The sequence below is a fragment of the Bos indicus x Bos taurus genome, chromosome 29 (assembly GCF_003369695.1).
Source record: "Bos indicus x Bos taurus breed Angus x Brahman F1 hybrid chromosome 29, Bos_hybrid_MaternalHap_v2.0, whole genome shotgun sequence".
Lineage (NCBI taxonomy): Eukaryota > Metazoa > Chordata > Mammalia > Artiodactyla > Bovidae > Bos > Bos indicus x Bos taurus.
The window spans coordinates 8,252,328-8,268,567 of record NC_040104.1 but is presented as its reverse complement, the minus strand read 5'-3'; the positions used below and the strand labels follow the sequence as shown (position 1 = coordinate 8,268,567).

At 58.7% G+C, this 16,240-nt stretch overlaps 1 protein-coding gene across 26 annotated transcripts in view; it reads right to left on the bottom strand.

Moving 5' to 3' along the window:
• Positions 1-16,240, bottom strand: part of NRXN2 (neurexin 2) — a 110,598-nt gene that overhangs the window by 39,536 nt on the left and 54,822 nt on the right. For 12 of the 26 annotated variants that reach the window (XR_003509312.1, XM_027531247.1, XM_027531226.1 and 9 more), the window contains 8 exons: positions 14,129-14,515; positions 13,766-13,969; positions 7,867-7,893; positions 6,100-6,228; positions 5,383-5,764; positions 4,572-4,762; positions 2,522-2,695; positions 2,085-2,204 (listed from right to left, as the gene is read on the bottom strand). Coding sequence is in view for 25 of the 26 variants with exons in the window: in XM_027531247.1 (XP_027387048.1) it covers positions 2,085-2,204; positions 2,522-2,695; positions 4,572-4,762; positions 5,383-5,764; positions 6,100-6,228; positions 7,867-7,893; positions 13,766-13,969; positions 14,129-14,515 (1,614 nt within the window). In the remaining variant the exon portion in view is untranslated. The remainder of the gene's footprint in view (positions 1-2,084; positions 2,205-2,521; positions 2,696-4,571; positions 4,763-5,382; positions 5,765-6,099; positions 6,229-7,866; positions 7,894-13,765; positions 13,970-14,128; positions 14,516-16,240) is intronic. The other 14 variants (XM_027531228.1, XM_027531248.1, XM_027531230.1 and 11 more) reach the window with 2 other exon arrangements.

The following is a 16,240-nucleotide window of genomic DNA, read 5'->3' as shown; positions in this document are numbered from 1 at the left end:
AGGTTCCTACTTGACCTTGTGTATCAGTGGAGCCCCCAGAAGACCCGTCATAGAGACAGCACGAGCATCAAACAGCCAAGCCTGGAGAATCAGGAGGAGGCACAACTTCAAGAGAAAAGGGGTTGAGATCTCAAAGGCACCCCCAGGGCCAGTGTTCAGAGGCTCCCAGATTGCACCCACCTTGTCTTTACCTCCAAGGCTCTGCTCGGGCTCTGCCACCATTCACACAGACCAGTGCTCGGGGACAGTCACACTTCCCAAGAGGCCCCTGTTCCCCAGCCCCAACTCTCCCTGCCTCCCACCTGCCTGGAACCCAGGGAAGTCGTTCCACTCTCTCTTCCCACCCCTGCTGAAAGATGGCTTGACTCCCTAAACTCACATCCATCTCTCCACTCCCTCCCAAAAGGCTCCATCACGTGGGAGTGCAGTAGTGAAGATGGGCAGCGCTCTTCTCCATCCTGACCCCCTGCGGCCATGGCAAGAAATGCCCACCATCTGTGGCACCGCCTCCACCTCCACCACCCCGGGACTAAACCTTAAGAACACCCAGGTTCCAGCCGCACCCCGCCCCCAGCGCCCTGTGATTAAGGGCATGGATGTGCCTGTTACTGAGGCCTCAGTGTCCTTAGCAACTAAATCAGACAGCTGGTCTCCATCTTACGGTCTTCTCTGAGGACAAATTAAAAGGACTTTGTAAGCCGTGAAACACGAAACAGTCAGTAGGGATAGTTACTATTAAACAGCAAAGTTACCACCATCCCCAGATCGCCTGCGCAAAGCGGGAATGAGCTGGAGAGAAAGAGGCCCAGCCCCAGCCCGTCCTTATTCCCCGATAGGCAGGACTGGAGCGGCCCTGAGCTGGCCGGCGTCTGCGGGCTTTGGCAGGTACAGAGAGTGGTAGGACCGGACAGGATGTGGAGGTACCCAGGGACGGGCCCGCCTCAGAACACCAGAACACTCATGGAGATGAAGGGAACGCTCATGGAGATGGAGGGGGCATTCTTACAAAGAAGGAAAAATCAAGAGCCCAATCCTAGAAACCAGTCGGTTATGCTTCCCTTAAGAAACTCAGGACTCTGCCCGATGACTAAGGCTCCACAGTGTGGCATGGAGGCAAAGGCACTGACCCCTGTTCTCAGCCCAGATCTGCTATTCACTCTGGAAATCCACCAACTCCTCCAGGCCTCAGGGTCCATGTTTGCAAAGTGAAGTGCGTGTGTCTTTTTTCAGGCAGCTGGCGTGTCGTGTCCCTGATCTCTCAGCCCAGCTACCCCCAAGGAAGACCATTCAGGTGACACCTAAAGAGGCCACAGGCTGCCCAGCCTCCCCTCAAGCAGGAGGTTGTCTCTCCCTCATGCCTGCCCCACTGCCCTCTCTCAGCCAAGTACTAACCAGCTGCCGGCCACCGACCATGTGGGACTGGAAACTGCTGCTGAAGCCCTCTCTGGGAAGGGGCCTCAAACAATATGCAAGTTGGCAGCAGATGCCCAGCCAGGGAGGAGAAGAACTAGGTGAGGACACGAGGGAGTGTCCTTGTGGATCCAAGGGACACCCTGCAGCTGGGTGGAACTACACCATGGCTGGCCTCCAGGGAAGCCAGCTGTCCGGAGACCTGGCCTCCTGGGAGTCTCCTGAGCCTGCTTCTGGGGGTGTAGTCCTATTCTGGCCAGGAAATAATGGGTTTCCACTGCACACTTCAAAGACACCAGGGGCAAGGGGGTACAGGTCAGCAACCGCCCCACCAGTCCTGTGCGACAGAGGTACGACACTTGAGACCATGGCCAGCGTCAGGACAGTGACAGAGGCTGACACATCTTTGGGGAGGGGTGAGGGGAGCAGTGTCCCACCAGCTCAGAAGGAAGAGGAGAGGCTGTCTAGCAACCATCACCCCCGACACACAGGTGTCAGGAGTCCTGCAAAGGCCCGAGAAGGGATTCCAGGAGGCAACAGCAGCCAGTAGCTCCCCTCCATCTCGCTCATGACAAGAAGGGACGGGAAGGAAGCAAGCAGCATGGCTCTGAGAGACCCTCCCTCCTCCCGGGGCCTCCCCCCAACACCTCCAGCCCTCCCAGTCCTGCACTCACGGTCATTGCAGATGGGGCCTCCGTAGGAGGTCATGGTGCAGTCGCAGGTAAAGCCGTCCCACTGCTGCAAGCAGACGCCCTGGTTGGCACAAGACTCTTCGGTGCAGGTGGTGCTGGGGCCTGGAAGAGGCAGGAAGAGGGAACACCCCCCCGCTCAGCCAAGCCCCCTCCCGCCCCAGGAGTTACGGAAGCTTTGGGACCAGGCCAGAAGCCCTCCCTCAGTTCTGCCGAGCAGGAAGGGCCAAGAATTCATGGGGGTGGGAGTGGGGGAGTTCAATGACAGCTGGTCTTGGCGGGAGGCAGCAGGGAGGACAAGTGACCTGACTCTCCCCACACCCTGTCCCAGCGCAGTGGCAGCAGGCTCCATCGAGGCCACTCGGCCCCCCAGTCTGCCGGCGCCCCACAGGGTCACACCTAACTCCTGCACCCACACTCACCATCACAGCCCCTCTCCACCTGCCCGATGCGGTGCAGGGCGTCGGCGATGAGGTCAGGGAGGCGCCCATTGAGGTCCACCGAGGCCAGGCAGCCCTGAAAGCCATCCCGAGAGGCCACCAGCTTGGGCAGGTTGTTGAACATGTTCTTGCTCAGACCGCCAATGTACAGCTCCCCTGTAAAGGGAGTGGGGTCAGAGCTCGGATCCCGGTCCCCAGATCCCCAGGTCCCTCCCAGGACATCAGCCTCCAGTGTCGGGTCCCGCAGCCCCACACGGTCTCATCCGGACTCCAGCTTCCTCTCTGAGGGGCAGATGCCCACCCCCACCCTTCCTTCTTCCTTCTCCACTTCTCCATCTGTCTGCTCCCCTCCCAGAGACGCCCAGATGCCCGGGGAGGGGAGAGGGAAGCAGCTGGAGGAACCTGCTCCGTGCTCTCTCCCACACATCTGATGCCAGTTCCGGCCCGTAATCAGGGCCTTTCATAGCTGTGCATCCTGGTCCCTTCCACCCTCGCTCCCTCCCTTCCAAAGTCTCCCATCCCCAGAATTCCTCCAGGCCTCTGCCAGGCTCTCCCAACTCTGGGTTTTCTGCTGGGGGTTCTAAGCCCGGCACCTTCCAACAGCTAGGGCTTAGACTGGGGATTCTGGGTGACACTGGCAAGAAGTCCTCCTCAGGGACACTGGTCCTCCACATCACTGCCTGGCCACAAGGACCTCAACTCCCTGGAAGTCCTGGCCGGCCCATGGCAGAGCTCCAGCAAAACATGATGGGTCAACCCTGCTGCCCCTGCTGGGAACTCAGTGCAAACCAAGACCAGCCCAGACCACCCCTGGGTTTGCTGCCACTGCAAATTACTTGAGACACATCGCCCCCTTCTGGCAGCAGGGAGAACTGGCAGCACTATGCCATCGGTTCTAGGGGCTTCCTCCATGGCTCAGAAGTAAAGAATCTGCCTGCCACACAGGAGACCCACAAGATGCAGGTTCGATCCCTGGATGGGGAAGATCCCCTGGAGGAGGAAATGGCAACCCACTCCAGTATTCTTGTCTGAAAAACCCCATGGACAGAGGAGCCTGGAGGGCTACAGTCCAAAGGGTCGCCAAGAGTTGTACCCAACTGAATGTCTGAGCACCGGCGCAGGATCTGACCAAGCTTCTGGTTCCAACTCCATGGCCCACTCACTCTGTGACCTCAGGCAAATCACATAGCTTCTTGGAGCTTCCATTGCTGCCTCAAGAGGAGGGTGGATTCCAGAGTCTCTAGGAACCCTCCCCACGCTGGGACAGTCTGAGTCACAGTGACACCAGGGATCCCTAAGGGACTGGGGGCTGCTCTGGGCGTGAGAGTGGCTCACATTGCCCCAGTGGGCTCTGGAGAAGCCACAGGCCTCGTCCTCATTCCTGTTGTTTCAAGTCCCTGGATCTCTATGCTCATCCCCCTCTTCTCTCGTCTCTGATGCACCACTGTTCTAGGGGCAGGCAGTGATGGCCCCACTAACTGCTAAAGAAGCCCCGGGGAATGGGGGACCTTCGTATGATGCTGACCCCACCAGGGAGGCCTGGGTCCAAACCAGTGCCCAGACTAGTCCCGCCAGTGCCCAAGGAATACGACCAGGGCAGCACGTGGGGACCTGGAGACTGTTCCTCCTTCCTCCCCTCATCACAGCCCCCTCCCAGCCCAGCAGGGACACTGCTCTCTCTCCGGCCCCCAGCATGGCAGACTTCTCAACCCTGGAGGGCCAAGAGATCTTCAGAAGGCCCGGCTGCCTTCTCCTAGCTCTAGGGTGAGGCCACCAAACTCCCTGTGAGACACATCCTGCAGGCAGGCTTTCAGTGTTGAGAGGGCAGCCTCGCAGGAGAGCTGAGCAGAACTTTGACAGGAAGATGTCAGGCTAGACACACTGGAAAATGGGAAAGAGCGAGGGAAACTGTGGGCAGGGGCAGGACAGAATCACGCAAGAGAAAGAGCATCCCAGGCCGGGGGTGATCTTGCTGGGGCCAAGGGGGTATCTGGGCTAGGGCCAGGCCTCCTCCAGAGGCCCCAGGCCCCACCTTTGAGATCGAGGTTTCGGGCGCCATTGGAGTGCTGCGTGACAGTGCGGGAGTCAATCTTGAGCGTGTGCACGTTGCCCGGGTCCCTGGACACCACCACGTTGTGCCACTGGTTGTCATTGACTGGTTTGTCTGAGTTCCCCTTCATCAAGGACGGGCCATTCCCCAGGTCAAACACGTAGTGGATGTACCTGCCCCACAGTAGGGAGGAGACACTGGGTCAAGGTGGGGGCTGGGAAGGCGGGGTAAGGAGGAGCTACAGCTGCAGGGTGGGGGTTGGGCTGGAAGCTGCAGGAAGAAGGGGCAGAGAGGGAGACCTCATAGTGGAAGGACCCAAACCAACAACACGGGGACTCAGTTGTGAGGTCCCATTGTGGGGGATGTGGGGAGAGAGGCCACAGAGGACCTGGATCCTGGGACAGGCTCCGAAGAGAAGCTCATGGAGGGATAGCTTTGTGGAGGCAGTAGGGTCCTCTGGGCAGGGACAAAGCTGCTCTAGGGTGGGGGCCTCTTAGGCCAGAGAGGTCACGGGAACCCAGCCCTGCCTTCTGTCTGTAGTAGGGCTGGATGGCCTGAGCCAGGACAGTGAATGGAGCACAGATATGACTGAGAAACCCGTGGCAAGGAAGTAATTGGGGGGTGACCAGGGTGGAAGAGAGGGTGCCGCTTCTCCGTCTTGGCTGGTAGCGGGGGGACCTGTGGTCTGTGGGGACTGGACATCTTAGCCAGTGGCTGAGGGAGCTGCCTCTTGGTCATGGCGGGGACAGGGGCGACCACGTCCTTGACAGCGGTGCAGAGCCCAGCACCTCACCCCTTGACCAGCTCGATGACAATGAAGTCGTTGCCATTGCCTGAGTTGAACAGGAGGAGCCCGTCGGGGGCTGTGGTCTTGAACTGGAAGAAGAGGTGCATGGAGGCATAAGCTTGGAGTGTGGCGAGCGCCAGGTAGCTGCTGCGACTCTTGAAGGTGACAGGATCGGCCACGATGGCACGCAGGCCAAAGCGAGCATTGAGCTCACAGTAGGTGATGTCCCCGTCCTTGCACTGGTCCATGTAGGGCTGGCCGTTAAACACCAGCCCACTCAGGTGCCCGATGAAGTTGGAGGGCACCACGGAGATGAAGCGCCGCTCCGTCATGATGCCCGTCTCAATGTTGTGGAACTCCAGCCGCGTGTGGGCCCCTGCCATCTGTCCTGCTCAGCACAGGAGACAGAGATGGGGACATGGCTTTGGGGCCCAGACTGTAGGATCATTTCTGGGGCTGGGTCTTGGGTCCCCAGGAGCCTCCCCTCCACTCAAGGGCCACATGGGAAGGATATCAGCAAAGCCCCTACAGGCGCTGGCAGCACACCCAGCTCCTGGGTCTGGGGGACCTGTGGGACTCTTTGGGCCAACAGGCTTGCAGGGCAATGCTGCCTTTGGGGAGCTGAAATGGCCCCTGGGGTCCAGGAGCCCATGACATGCCACCCCTAAGGGAGAAATGGCACCCAGGCAGGGGTCACCAAGAACAGGGCTGCAGACTACCTACCCTCCACGGTCACGTTGTCCACCGACAGCTGCAGGCTCTTGCCCCGTCGCACCACCCTCACTGTGTGCCACTCATTGTCATTGAGCTTGTGCCCCGCAAAGAGCGTCTCAGGGCCTTTACCTGCGGCACCAAGGGGGGAGTCAGCTCAGCACATCCTCCTGCCCTCATGTGGCTGCTTCAAGTGCCACCCCGGGCACACAGCCTCACCTCTGCACACACCCACGCACACAGGTACACCACACACACATGTGCACACACACAGAGCCTCCACACACACCCAGTCATAAACACAGACGCACTCGGTATCGTAACCCTAACTCCCCAGGGTGGCATTGGAAAAGAACACGGAGTGAGTGAATAGTGCGGTGCCTTCGGAGTTGTGCCCTAAGGCCCTGCACCTGGAGACTCACACCTACGACCAGCATACTCAGCCCACCTCTCCTCAGGACCTTCCGTGTCAGTGTGTGTAGCCCGCAGCTGAATTCCCAGCCTATACACATAGGCCTCAAACTTTCAAGAGCCCTACCACGCACCCAAATGTGAAGTGCACCTACCGCCTCACGGCTGTCCATGAGCACTCCACACACAAACACACACACAGCTCCCCCATCTAGAGCAGCGGTCCTCAACATTTGGGCACCAGGGACCAGCTTCTTGGAAGACAATTTCTCCCTGGACCAGGACGGGTGGAGGATGAGATGGGGATGATTCAAGTGCATTACATTAATTGGGCACTTTATTTCTAATCTAGTGCCACCATGGATCTGACAGGAGGCACCGGTCCGTGGCACAGAGGTTGGGGATCCCTGATCTAGAGGGACCCAGTGTGACTTTTCTGCACACGCCTAGTTAATTCCACACACCCGGACATACACATCACGTACACAGCACGGCCAGCATGGCCAGAAAGCGGAATGTCTTTTTTTGGAATTACGGCCATTTATTCAAGACCTGGATGAACCGCTCCCAAGACTAAAAACGTTTAGCTTTAGAACGGTGCTGCAGGCCATTTGCGGCACCCCTCAAGATTCGTCCTGGGCCCCCCACCCCAGTGCTCTCACCAGCAGGGCAGGGCTCACCACGCATGCGCACATCTGTCCAACTACACACAGAGCCGAGCTAAGTACACTCTTTCTGCCTGTGGCTGCCGCGTCCTTGGGCTCTTAAGTGACCTCAGGGCACACCAGGCAGAAACACACTCAGAGACGAGGGTTGAATCCAGCCACACTGGGAGCTCAGAAATGTCCCCACCCGCTCTCACCCCTTTTGAGAGCCTCCGAGAGCGCCCCCGTTTGGCAGAATCTCACCCCCAAACAGGGGCCGTGAAGGGCTGAACTTCCGGGCTCACCGCCCACTCACCGGCAGCCCTAATCTTCTCTCCCGCGTGCCTCGACCTCCCCCTTGTGGCCACCTCGAGATACAGCGGGATAGCCCAGCCCCTCTTCGTCTCCTTCCTGCCCTCCTGCTGTAGGCGCCATCCCAAGCCCCTACCCTCCAGAGCGTTTGAGACTTGAAGTTTCTGGCCCTTCCTATCCTAGTCTCAGTGAGCATGCTGACCCCAGACCTCCACCGACTCCCCCCTCTTCAGCTTCGTTTGGTTCGTTCTGCCCTCCACAAGCACACCCCTCCACACACACCCACTGCCCAAGCTCCGCACAAGCCTGCGATGACGCCGTCTCCTCCCCTGCCCCCGCACCCCTCCCCAACCCCAATGTCCAGAATCCCAGGCCCCCAGGGGCTCTGCAGAAGAAGAGGGAAGCCACTTACTGGGTGCGCAGCCGACGCGCAGGCAGTCTGGGGGGGCCATGGGGCGGGCAGAGGGGGAGGGGAGACAAAAAGGCAGAACAAGTTTTTTTTTTTTACATCCTTCACAGGGAGGGGTATCTGCAGGCAGGGGTTCCCCCCAGGGCCACTTTCCGGGGACCACGCGTGCTCAGGTGCCTTCTCCCCTTCTTCAGTCGGCCCCCTCCCCCTCTTTCCCCCAAACTGGGAGGCAGGGCAACCGGTGATGGGAAGAAGGCTGACATCTCCCTTCTTGGAGAAGCCCGGGCCTCTCACATCTGAGGGAGATGGGCACCTTGGGAATCCCAGTCGTACAGGGGATCACTGGGGGGCTGAGGGCTTGACCAACCCCACATCTCCCCATCTCTGAGAGGGAGACAGGCGAGGAGGGCCAGAGCCCCTGCTCCCCCAGCTCTGGGACAACTCCCCGCTCAGAGCCCAGGCTGTCACACATCATCCCCGTGTCCCCTGGGCTCTGAGCTAAATGGAGGGGTCTGCCCCAGGGCCCCCTTCCCGCGGCCATACACCTCCCAAAGCCCCAGGGGGCTAGCACCACCCCTACAGGAACCTTCTTGCTACCCTTCCTAATCTGGAGGGTACCAGGCTGTCCCTGGGAACCAGGGTGCTCTTCACCCTGAACAGGAACTAGCATTATTCCCTTTTCCTAGGCAAGGGCCAGAGGTTCACACATGAGGACACTGAGGCCCCATGTGACTTCGGAGGTCTTCAGGGACAAGCAGGCGCCCTCGGCGAAGCCTCCTGCCCCTCCCAAGCCCCAGCACTGTTGTCCTCCAAGTCCAGGCTCAGAGAGCCCTGGGTACTCAGAAAGCACACTTGTCTACGCGGACCTGCAGCTGGAGCCCTGGGGCCTCTGGCCACGCCCCTGGTGGGACACATTACCCACAAGACATGAGTCCACCAGCCTCACGAGAACACAGAGCACTAGAGTCCTGTGACGGGGTCTTTGGACGCCTGTCCTGCTCCATCAGACCCAGACAGTAGAGGGCAGGAGGCGGCAGAAATGCTGGGTCCTAATCCCGTCAAGTGACTGTGGACAATTCTCTTCTCTCCCAGCCCCAGCTTCCCTCCCTGTGAGCTGAGGGGCTTGAACAAACAACCCTGACCTGGATAACAAGAACCAAGTGTCCAATGGGCCAGCTCTACCTCTCAGGGAGGGGCACTTTCCAGGCCCCTCTTAGCAGCAGTGTATCCTGCCATCCTCTGTCTCCTCTTGGAATGGGCTCTGCCCACAACCCCAAGGCCCAGGAGGCAAAGTGGGGTGGGGTCATCTGGCATCCCCCTAAGCCCCTGAAGGTTCCTGCAGTGGAGGTAGATTCCCCTGTGGCTCTGGGGGCATGGGCTCCGCGGGCAGTACGGCTGAGCCCCACACGCGTCGTCAACCACAGCAGAAGAGTGGGGGGAGCAGCCGGGACCTGAAGCCACAGCCTGGCACCAAGGGAGGGGCAGAAGGAGGTCAAGGGGCAGATCTGGGGCAAGTCACAGGGAGAGGAAGGAGGTGGAGAGGGTACAGAGAGAAAAGAGGAAGAAAGGGGGAGCTGGACGGAGGGGGTTGGGGAGGATGTCGGGGTGAGGGCAGGGTGCCAGGCCTGGACTCAGGTCACGGGGGCTCTCTCAGGGCCAGCAGAGTCTTCACCAATGAAGGGTCCAAAAAAGAAAAAAGGGAGCTGGAAGGGCAGGCCGATCCCCTTTTGGAGAAAAGACCTAGGGAGGAGCATAGTTCTGCCCCTCCCAAGCATGGAGGCTCCAGGAAGGGGGTTCCGTCTGTCCAGAGAAGAGGTGTTAGCTCCAGGCCCACCCTTGAAGTGACCCCACCCCAAGGAGCACCCCTCCAGTGGGACTGGAGGGGAGCAAACTCCCCTTGAAGATGAGCACCCAGGAGGCAGCCAGCACTGTCCAGAGGAAAGCCAGCAACTACGGGTAAGTGGGAGAGACTGCCCTCTGGTGGCCGCACCTCCCAGAGCACAGCTCAGGGAGATTTAACTGCTACCCTGATAACTAGAAACCTGCGCCTCAAGTTCAGCAAACGGGCAGAAGTGATTGGTGTGCACAGACCCACCAAGGCCCTGGCTGGGCCTAGAGACCAGGATGATGGTATGAATGTGTGATAAGACAGGTGGAAAAAAGTCATCTGTATGGAAAGGAACTCCGGAAAAGAAGCCAGGCTCCGCTTTCTGCATCCCACCTGCTCCCCCATCCACACCCTGCAAATTGGAGGTGGGGGAGAGGGGACCGGAGCTCCTTGCAAAGAGCCTCAGGAGCCCATTGGCTGGAATCTTGGAGGCGACACTGCAGAGTGGCAGCGTGCACTGGGCACAGCCCTCGTTCAGAGTCGTCTGCCCAGCAGCTCAGCCTCAAAAGAGCTCAAGAGCCTCTTAAAAGAGCCCCGTGGAAACAAGGTACCACCCTGTGGGAACAAGGCACCGCCCCATGGTCTCAGAGATTAAAGGGCTTTGGAATGTAACGTGCATTAAGCCTGGCTTACAACATGAGCAAGAGTCAGACTTGCTGTGTACAGCTGGAGACAGCAGAACTAAGTTCACAAGTGGGGATTTCAGAAGAGGAGGCTGCTACCAGGGAAGAACGACCCAGTGATGAGAGTGGCCATCTCAGAGGTGGGGTGCTCTTGACACAGAAGTCATCTGAACAGAGGTGGAGAGCCTCCCGTCGGCAGGGGGAGGCATGGCAGATACACACATGCAGGCCGGCTGAAGGAGGTGACTTCTAAGGGCCCCTCCAGCTTGGAGATTCTTCAGTTACAATTCACCCTTCGTGTCAGCCTCACTGGCAACTGCGACAGCCGACAGGCACATAGCAGGGAAAGGCAACCCCAGGTGGGTGACAAGAGGCAGGCCATGCTGGGTGCTGGCCTCAGAGGCCATGCCCAAGGTAGAGGGAACCCAGGAACCCAGATCACACTGGAACAGGGTGACGAATCAGGGCCTCCGGGAACAGAGACCAACCACCCTGTTCAGGGCCCGTAGACAGCAGAGCTCCAGGAACTGGCTCAGGGTCGGCAGACACAGTGGAAGCCAGGGCAGGAGGCGTGATCCGCTCCTGGGGCTCCCTGCCTGGACAGGGGCAGCAGCCCCAGGCCCTCCTGGCCCTCTCCGGCCCAGCAAACACCCAGGCACCTGAGACTGGCTCTGAACGCCTCCTCCCACCACGTGGTCACCAGCTCCACTCTCTTCGGGACCAAGTCTGCGTTAATCCAGTGAGCACTGACGAGCTGCCTGCAGGAGCCTGGCTTCCCTGCCGAAGAGATGAGACCACGAGGCCGCAGACCAAGCCTGCCAGGCCCTCAGGGTAGCAAGCAGACCGGGGATCAGGATGGGGATCGTGAGGTGGGGCCAGACGGGGTCAAGGGATGTGGAGGCGAGTCCCAGGCCTGGCTTTAAGCTTCGGTCCCTGTCCCAGTATGACTTCCCTTCCCTTGGCTGAGTCAGTCTCTATGTGTGCCGTGCATCATATAATGTTGTCACTTCCACGCTTCTACTTAAGCCTCAAAACAACCACAGAAAGGAGGCAGAGTGAGGATTCTTATCCCCATTTTACAGACAAAGAAACAGAGGCTTAGAAAGGGGGATATGACTTACCCAGCAGTCTAGGAGACCAGGACTAGAACCCAGATCTTCTGGTCCCCAGCCCAGTATTCTTCCCATCATAGCTGGAGGCTTGGTGGCAGGGTGTGGACCACCTGTGTGTCTGTGTGGTTCACACAACAGCCACACACCTCCCTGTATGCACATCACTTGGTATTTGTGGACAGATGTGACTGTACCAAGCATTTGGTCACAGCTTGTCATGAGCCGCTAGAGACAGCATCTCTGTGGATGGAGGTGGATGCAGCAGGGAGTAAGAGGTGGGTGGGAGCATTGTCCTGCTGGCCACCTTGTCCCTTAACTTCTAAGAACATATGTGGCACAGAAAGAAAAGCATGTCCATGAGAAGGAGCGAGGGCCTGAGGGTGAAATGTCCCCAGGGCCCACCAGAGTCCATTTCCCTGGCCAAGGCTGCTGCCTCCTGTCTCATCTCAAGGGACCCATGGTTCTTCGCAGGGAAACTAAGACAGTCCAGGTGGAGGAAGAAGCATCTGCCTTCCCTGCAAATGGAAGCCCCAGATGTCCCCTGCAGTGTCCCCACCAAGTACAGAGCTGCGTGTTCACTACACAGGGAACACACATGTTCCAGGGCAAAGGGTACCTGACCCTGGGCACACAGACCTGGGTACACAGACCTGGGCAGTCTGAGAAGCACAGGGCCACTCACGGTGTCCTGGGCTGGTGTCTTCCTCCTATGACCCTCTCAGGGGTGCCAGGGGACTCTGTACAGACCCGTGGGACGCTGGCAAAGGGTGTCTCCCATCCTGCTTTGCCCTGCTACCCACACCCACTCTGTAGGCTGTGATCGTGGTTAGAAACAGAGCTTTAGGGAGCCCTAAAGTTCCCCACCTCCAAGGCCCCCGCCTCACTCTTTGTCCCAGGAGCACAAAGGCAAGGTGGCCCAAAGGGGAAAGGATACAGTGTAAATGTGTTAGCAAGGGAATGGGTCCCCAAAAGGCCACAGTCTGTCCCCCAAACGCCCTGGAGACCAATGTTAGGGTGAGACTCCTGGTGAATATTTTAAGCTCAGAGCTCTGTCTTCTCCCCAGCTGAGGATTCTAATCTGCTCAGAGGAGCCTAACTTCTCCTCCAGATCCAGGACACAACAAGCCACCCCAGAGACCTGAATCTTCCCATGTGACAGGCCCTTGGGTGCTCCACCTCCATATGCCCAAAGGGTAGTCTGAAAGGGACAAATGTGACCCAGCCTGGGCAGCTTAGGGCCTCTAGCTGCCAAGCTTGCCCTGACTGAGAGCTCCATGACCCTGGGACCTCGCCTTGGGGTCCTGGGGTCACTACCGTCACCCCAGGTTAGGAACACATTGGCACTAAGACGTGGCCCGTAAGTGACAGCCGAACGAGTGGCCTCGCTGTTTTCCTTTGACTCTGCTGAAGCCACACAGTCTCCCAGGCCTGGTGGTACTGCCCACATGGATGCTCCAGGGAGTGCCAGGTGAAGTGGAGCCACGCCTGCTCTGGGCGGGGCAGAGGCATCAAGCCATCAGGTGACAAGGGTCTTGATACTCCTCACCCCCCAGCTCTGTCAGAAACCAAGAGGAAGCACTGAACCTCAGCAAATCAGCTGGGTTTGAGTCCAGGCTCCTCCCTGATCGTCACTAGCTTTGTGATGCTGGTACGTCAGTATGTGGCATTCCCAGTCTATAAAATCCGGGCAGCTATGGGGACTCACGTGAAAGCAGACACGGGGAAGATGACATGTCTCAATGGGACCCCTTGTGCACCTACATGCACACACGCTTGCACACGCACACACACAGACATGGCTCTTTAAATTCAGAGCAGACGACAGCGGCTGTGTGGGGGGCCGGGTCCTTCTGTCTCTGGATCTGCTGAGGCAGGGAGCCGGGCTGAACACCAGTAGGCGTCTGCAAGCCTTCGCGAATGAATGAACCAAGGTATGAGCAAGCGGATGAGTTGACAGCGAGGCATGAACTACCTCCTTACGTGTGTGCGCTGAACAGACGCCTCCAAGCCCCAGGAGTGCCCTGGGAGGGTGACTATCACACGCCAGACACAGTCGGGTCCCCTCCCCACGGTTCTGCCGAGCGTGAGGCATCTACCTACACTATGCGTCCTCTCTGAGAGGAAGTTCTTGCGTAGGGGGGGGCGGGGCTCAGACCTGGGCTGGCACCTCCCATCGCCCATCTCTCACTGGAGCAACCACCAAGCTTCTCCAGACAGAGGGGGTGGGGGGTGAGAGGCAGGGTCGGGGAAGGGGCCCGGGGCACGGGCAGAGCGGTTACCGAGGTTGACAGTGAGCTTCATCTGGCCCCCGTCCAGCTCCAGGCGCAGGGTGTCCGCGGACTCCCTGGAGGTGGTGGCCATCATAAGCCCGTAGGCCCGCTGGGACATGAAGCGCAGGGACACGTCCTCCGCCTCCGTGTGCATGGCGTTCGGCAGCATGATCTTCATGTACATAGAGCCGTCGTAGCTCAGGACCGTAGCCTCTGCCCCAGGAGTAGGGGGAGGGAGAAGGGGGGGACAGGCAGGGGCCAGAGAAGCGAGAGAGAAGACCAAGACAATCAATACAGGGCTGGCAGGCCCAGGGATGGTCCTCGATGGGGCACAGGGACGGGCAGGGGCACAGGCGTGCAGACCAGCCTCACCTCTCTCACAGACCCGCCCCAGGAAGCCGGTCCCGACGCAGTCACAGACGAAGCGGTTCCAGCCCTCCCGGCAGGCGCCCCCGTTGCGGCAGGGAGCGGAGGCACACTGCTTCAGAGTCTCCCGGGAGCAGAAGGGGGCCACGCCCACAGCCCCCTGCGCCTCGGCCAGGCCCCGGAGGTCTCGGCTCCGCCCGTCTATGAAGAGGTCCCGCACGCAGCCCACGTAGCCAGCCCGCAGCGCTGCGGTCCACACCTCCGGGGGCAGGGGCAGGTCCACCCGCCCACCTTCAGGGAGACCGCCTAGGTACAGCTCGCTCTCCAGGTCCAGGATCTCGCTCTCTCCCGTGGCCAAGAAAGGCGTGCTGCGGCTGTTCACCGAGATGGAGCCTGCGGATCGGATGGAGGGAGAGTGTAGGCCTCAGTGGAGAAGGCAGGACCAAGAGACGTCCCAGGAGAAAAAAGGATGCTCTGCCCTCGCACCCTGGCAGCCCTGGGCTGCAAACATTGCTTAAGGAAGCCCCCAAGTTCAGAAACCCGTGTGAGCCGCCAGAGCCCAGCTGCAGTGTGCGGTGGGCCTGTCTAGAGGCCTTCTTCCCATTTGAGCAAGTCCTCAGAGGATGTACCAGAAGTGGACATGCCCCCAAAGGGCTGGATCATTGACATGTCCTTCCCCCAGCCAACCCCTCAGACCAGGAGTCAGAGGCAGAGACCCCCAAGGAGGCTGAAAGACTTGAATCCAAAGAGTTTCCCGCTAACATTTATTGGGCTTTTATGACTGTATACCAGGCACTTGGGCTTCCCAGGTGGTGCCAGTGGTAAAGAACCCACCTACCAATGCAGGAGTCGCAGGTTTGATACCAGGATCAGGAAGATCTCCTGGAGGAAGGCATGGCAACCCGCTCCAGTATTCTTGCCTGGAGAATCCACATGGATAGAGGAGTCTGGGCTACAGGTCGCAAAGAGTCAGACACAACTGAAGCGACTTAGCATGCACAGCATACACTTGCACGCATGCGTGCTAAGTAGCTTCAGTCGTGTCCGACTCTTGAGACCCTATGGTAGCACTTCACGTATATTATATCACTTAAATCTCATGGTAACCCTAAGGAACTGATCCTTTACAATCCCACTTGGAAATGGCAAATGAGGATTAGAGAGACTAGGGAAGCTGCCTAAAGTGCCACCACAGTTAAGGACCAGAGCCAAAGTACCACCCAGGTGGCAGGATTCCAGAGCCTGCATCCCCCACCCCTGGACCTGGAGTCCCTGTGTGGCTGGTGGAGCAGACAGGCAGGCTGATCAGCTCCTGGAGCCTCTGAGACAGGAGGGCAGCCAGGAAAGGGAAGCCAGGCATGGAGCTTCTGGGCTGTAAGAGTTCTTTGGAAGAAGGGGCTGGTCATCTTAGGAAAAAAGATTTGGGATCAGGTAGGAGCTTCAATGGCACCCCACTCCAGTACTCTTGCCTGGAAAATCTCATGGATGGAAGAGCCTGGTGGGCTGCAGTCCACGGGGTCGCTAAGAGTCAGACATGACTGAGCGACTTCACTTTCACTTTTCACTTTCCTGCACTGGAGAAGGAAATGGCAACCCATTCCAGTGTTCTTGCCTGGAGAATCCCAGGGATGGGGGAGCCTGGCGGGCGCCGTCTATGGGGTCACACAGAGTCGGACATGACTGAAGTGACTTAGCAGCAGCAGCAGGAGCTTCAAAGTCTTTCCTGAGCTCTTAAGAAGCCAAAATGTATAAATTAGAAGCATTATTCTGTTTGTAATTTTTATTCTAACGTTCTCCTTCCTCTCTCTTTTCTCCAGTTTTGAAGAATTCTTTAAAAAATAAAAAGGCCACCTATCTCAATAGGGTTAAAGAGAGGTAAGGATGGTTTGACCATGCAGGGCCCAAATAGGCAGACTGGGGGTGGGGGCACCAAGCATGGGTCTGCAAGAACAGGAGCAGGGCCTCCTCGACACACCTGGCTCCTCACCCGGAGCTCGTTGTCCTCGGTGCAAACCCTCCCCTGCACCACAGGCCCTCCCCTCGTGCCCCATTTTAACACTGGGGTCCCTGGCTTGTCCTCCCTGACAAGCCATCAGATCTCCACTCTCCCAGCCCCTC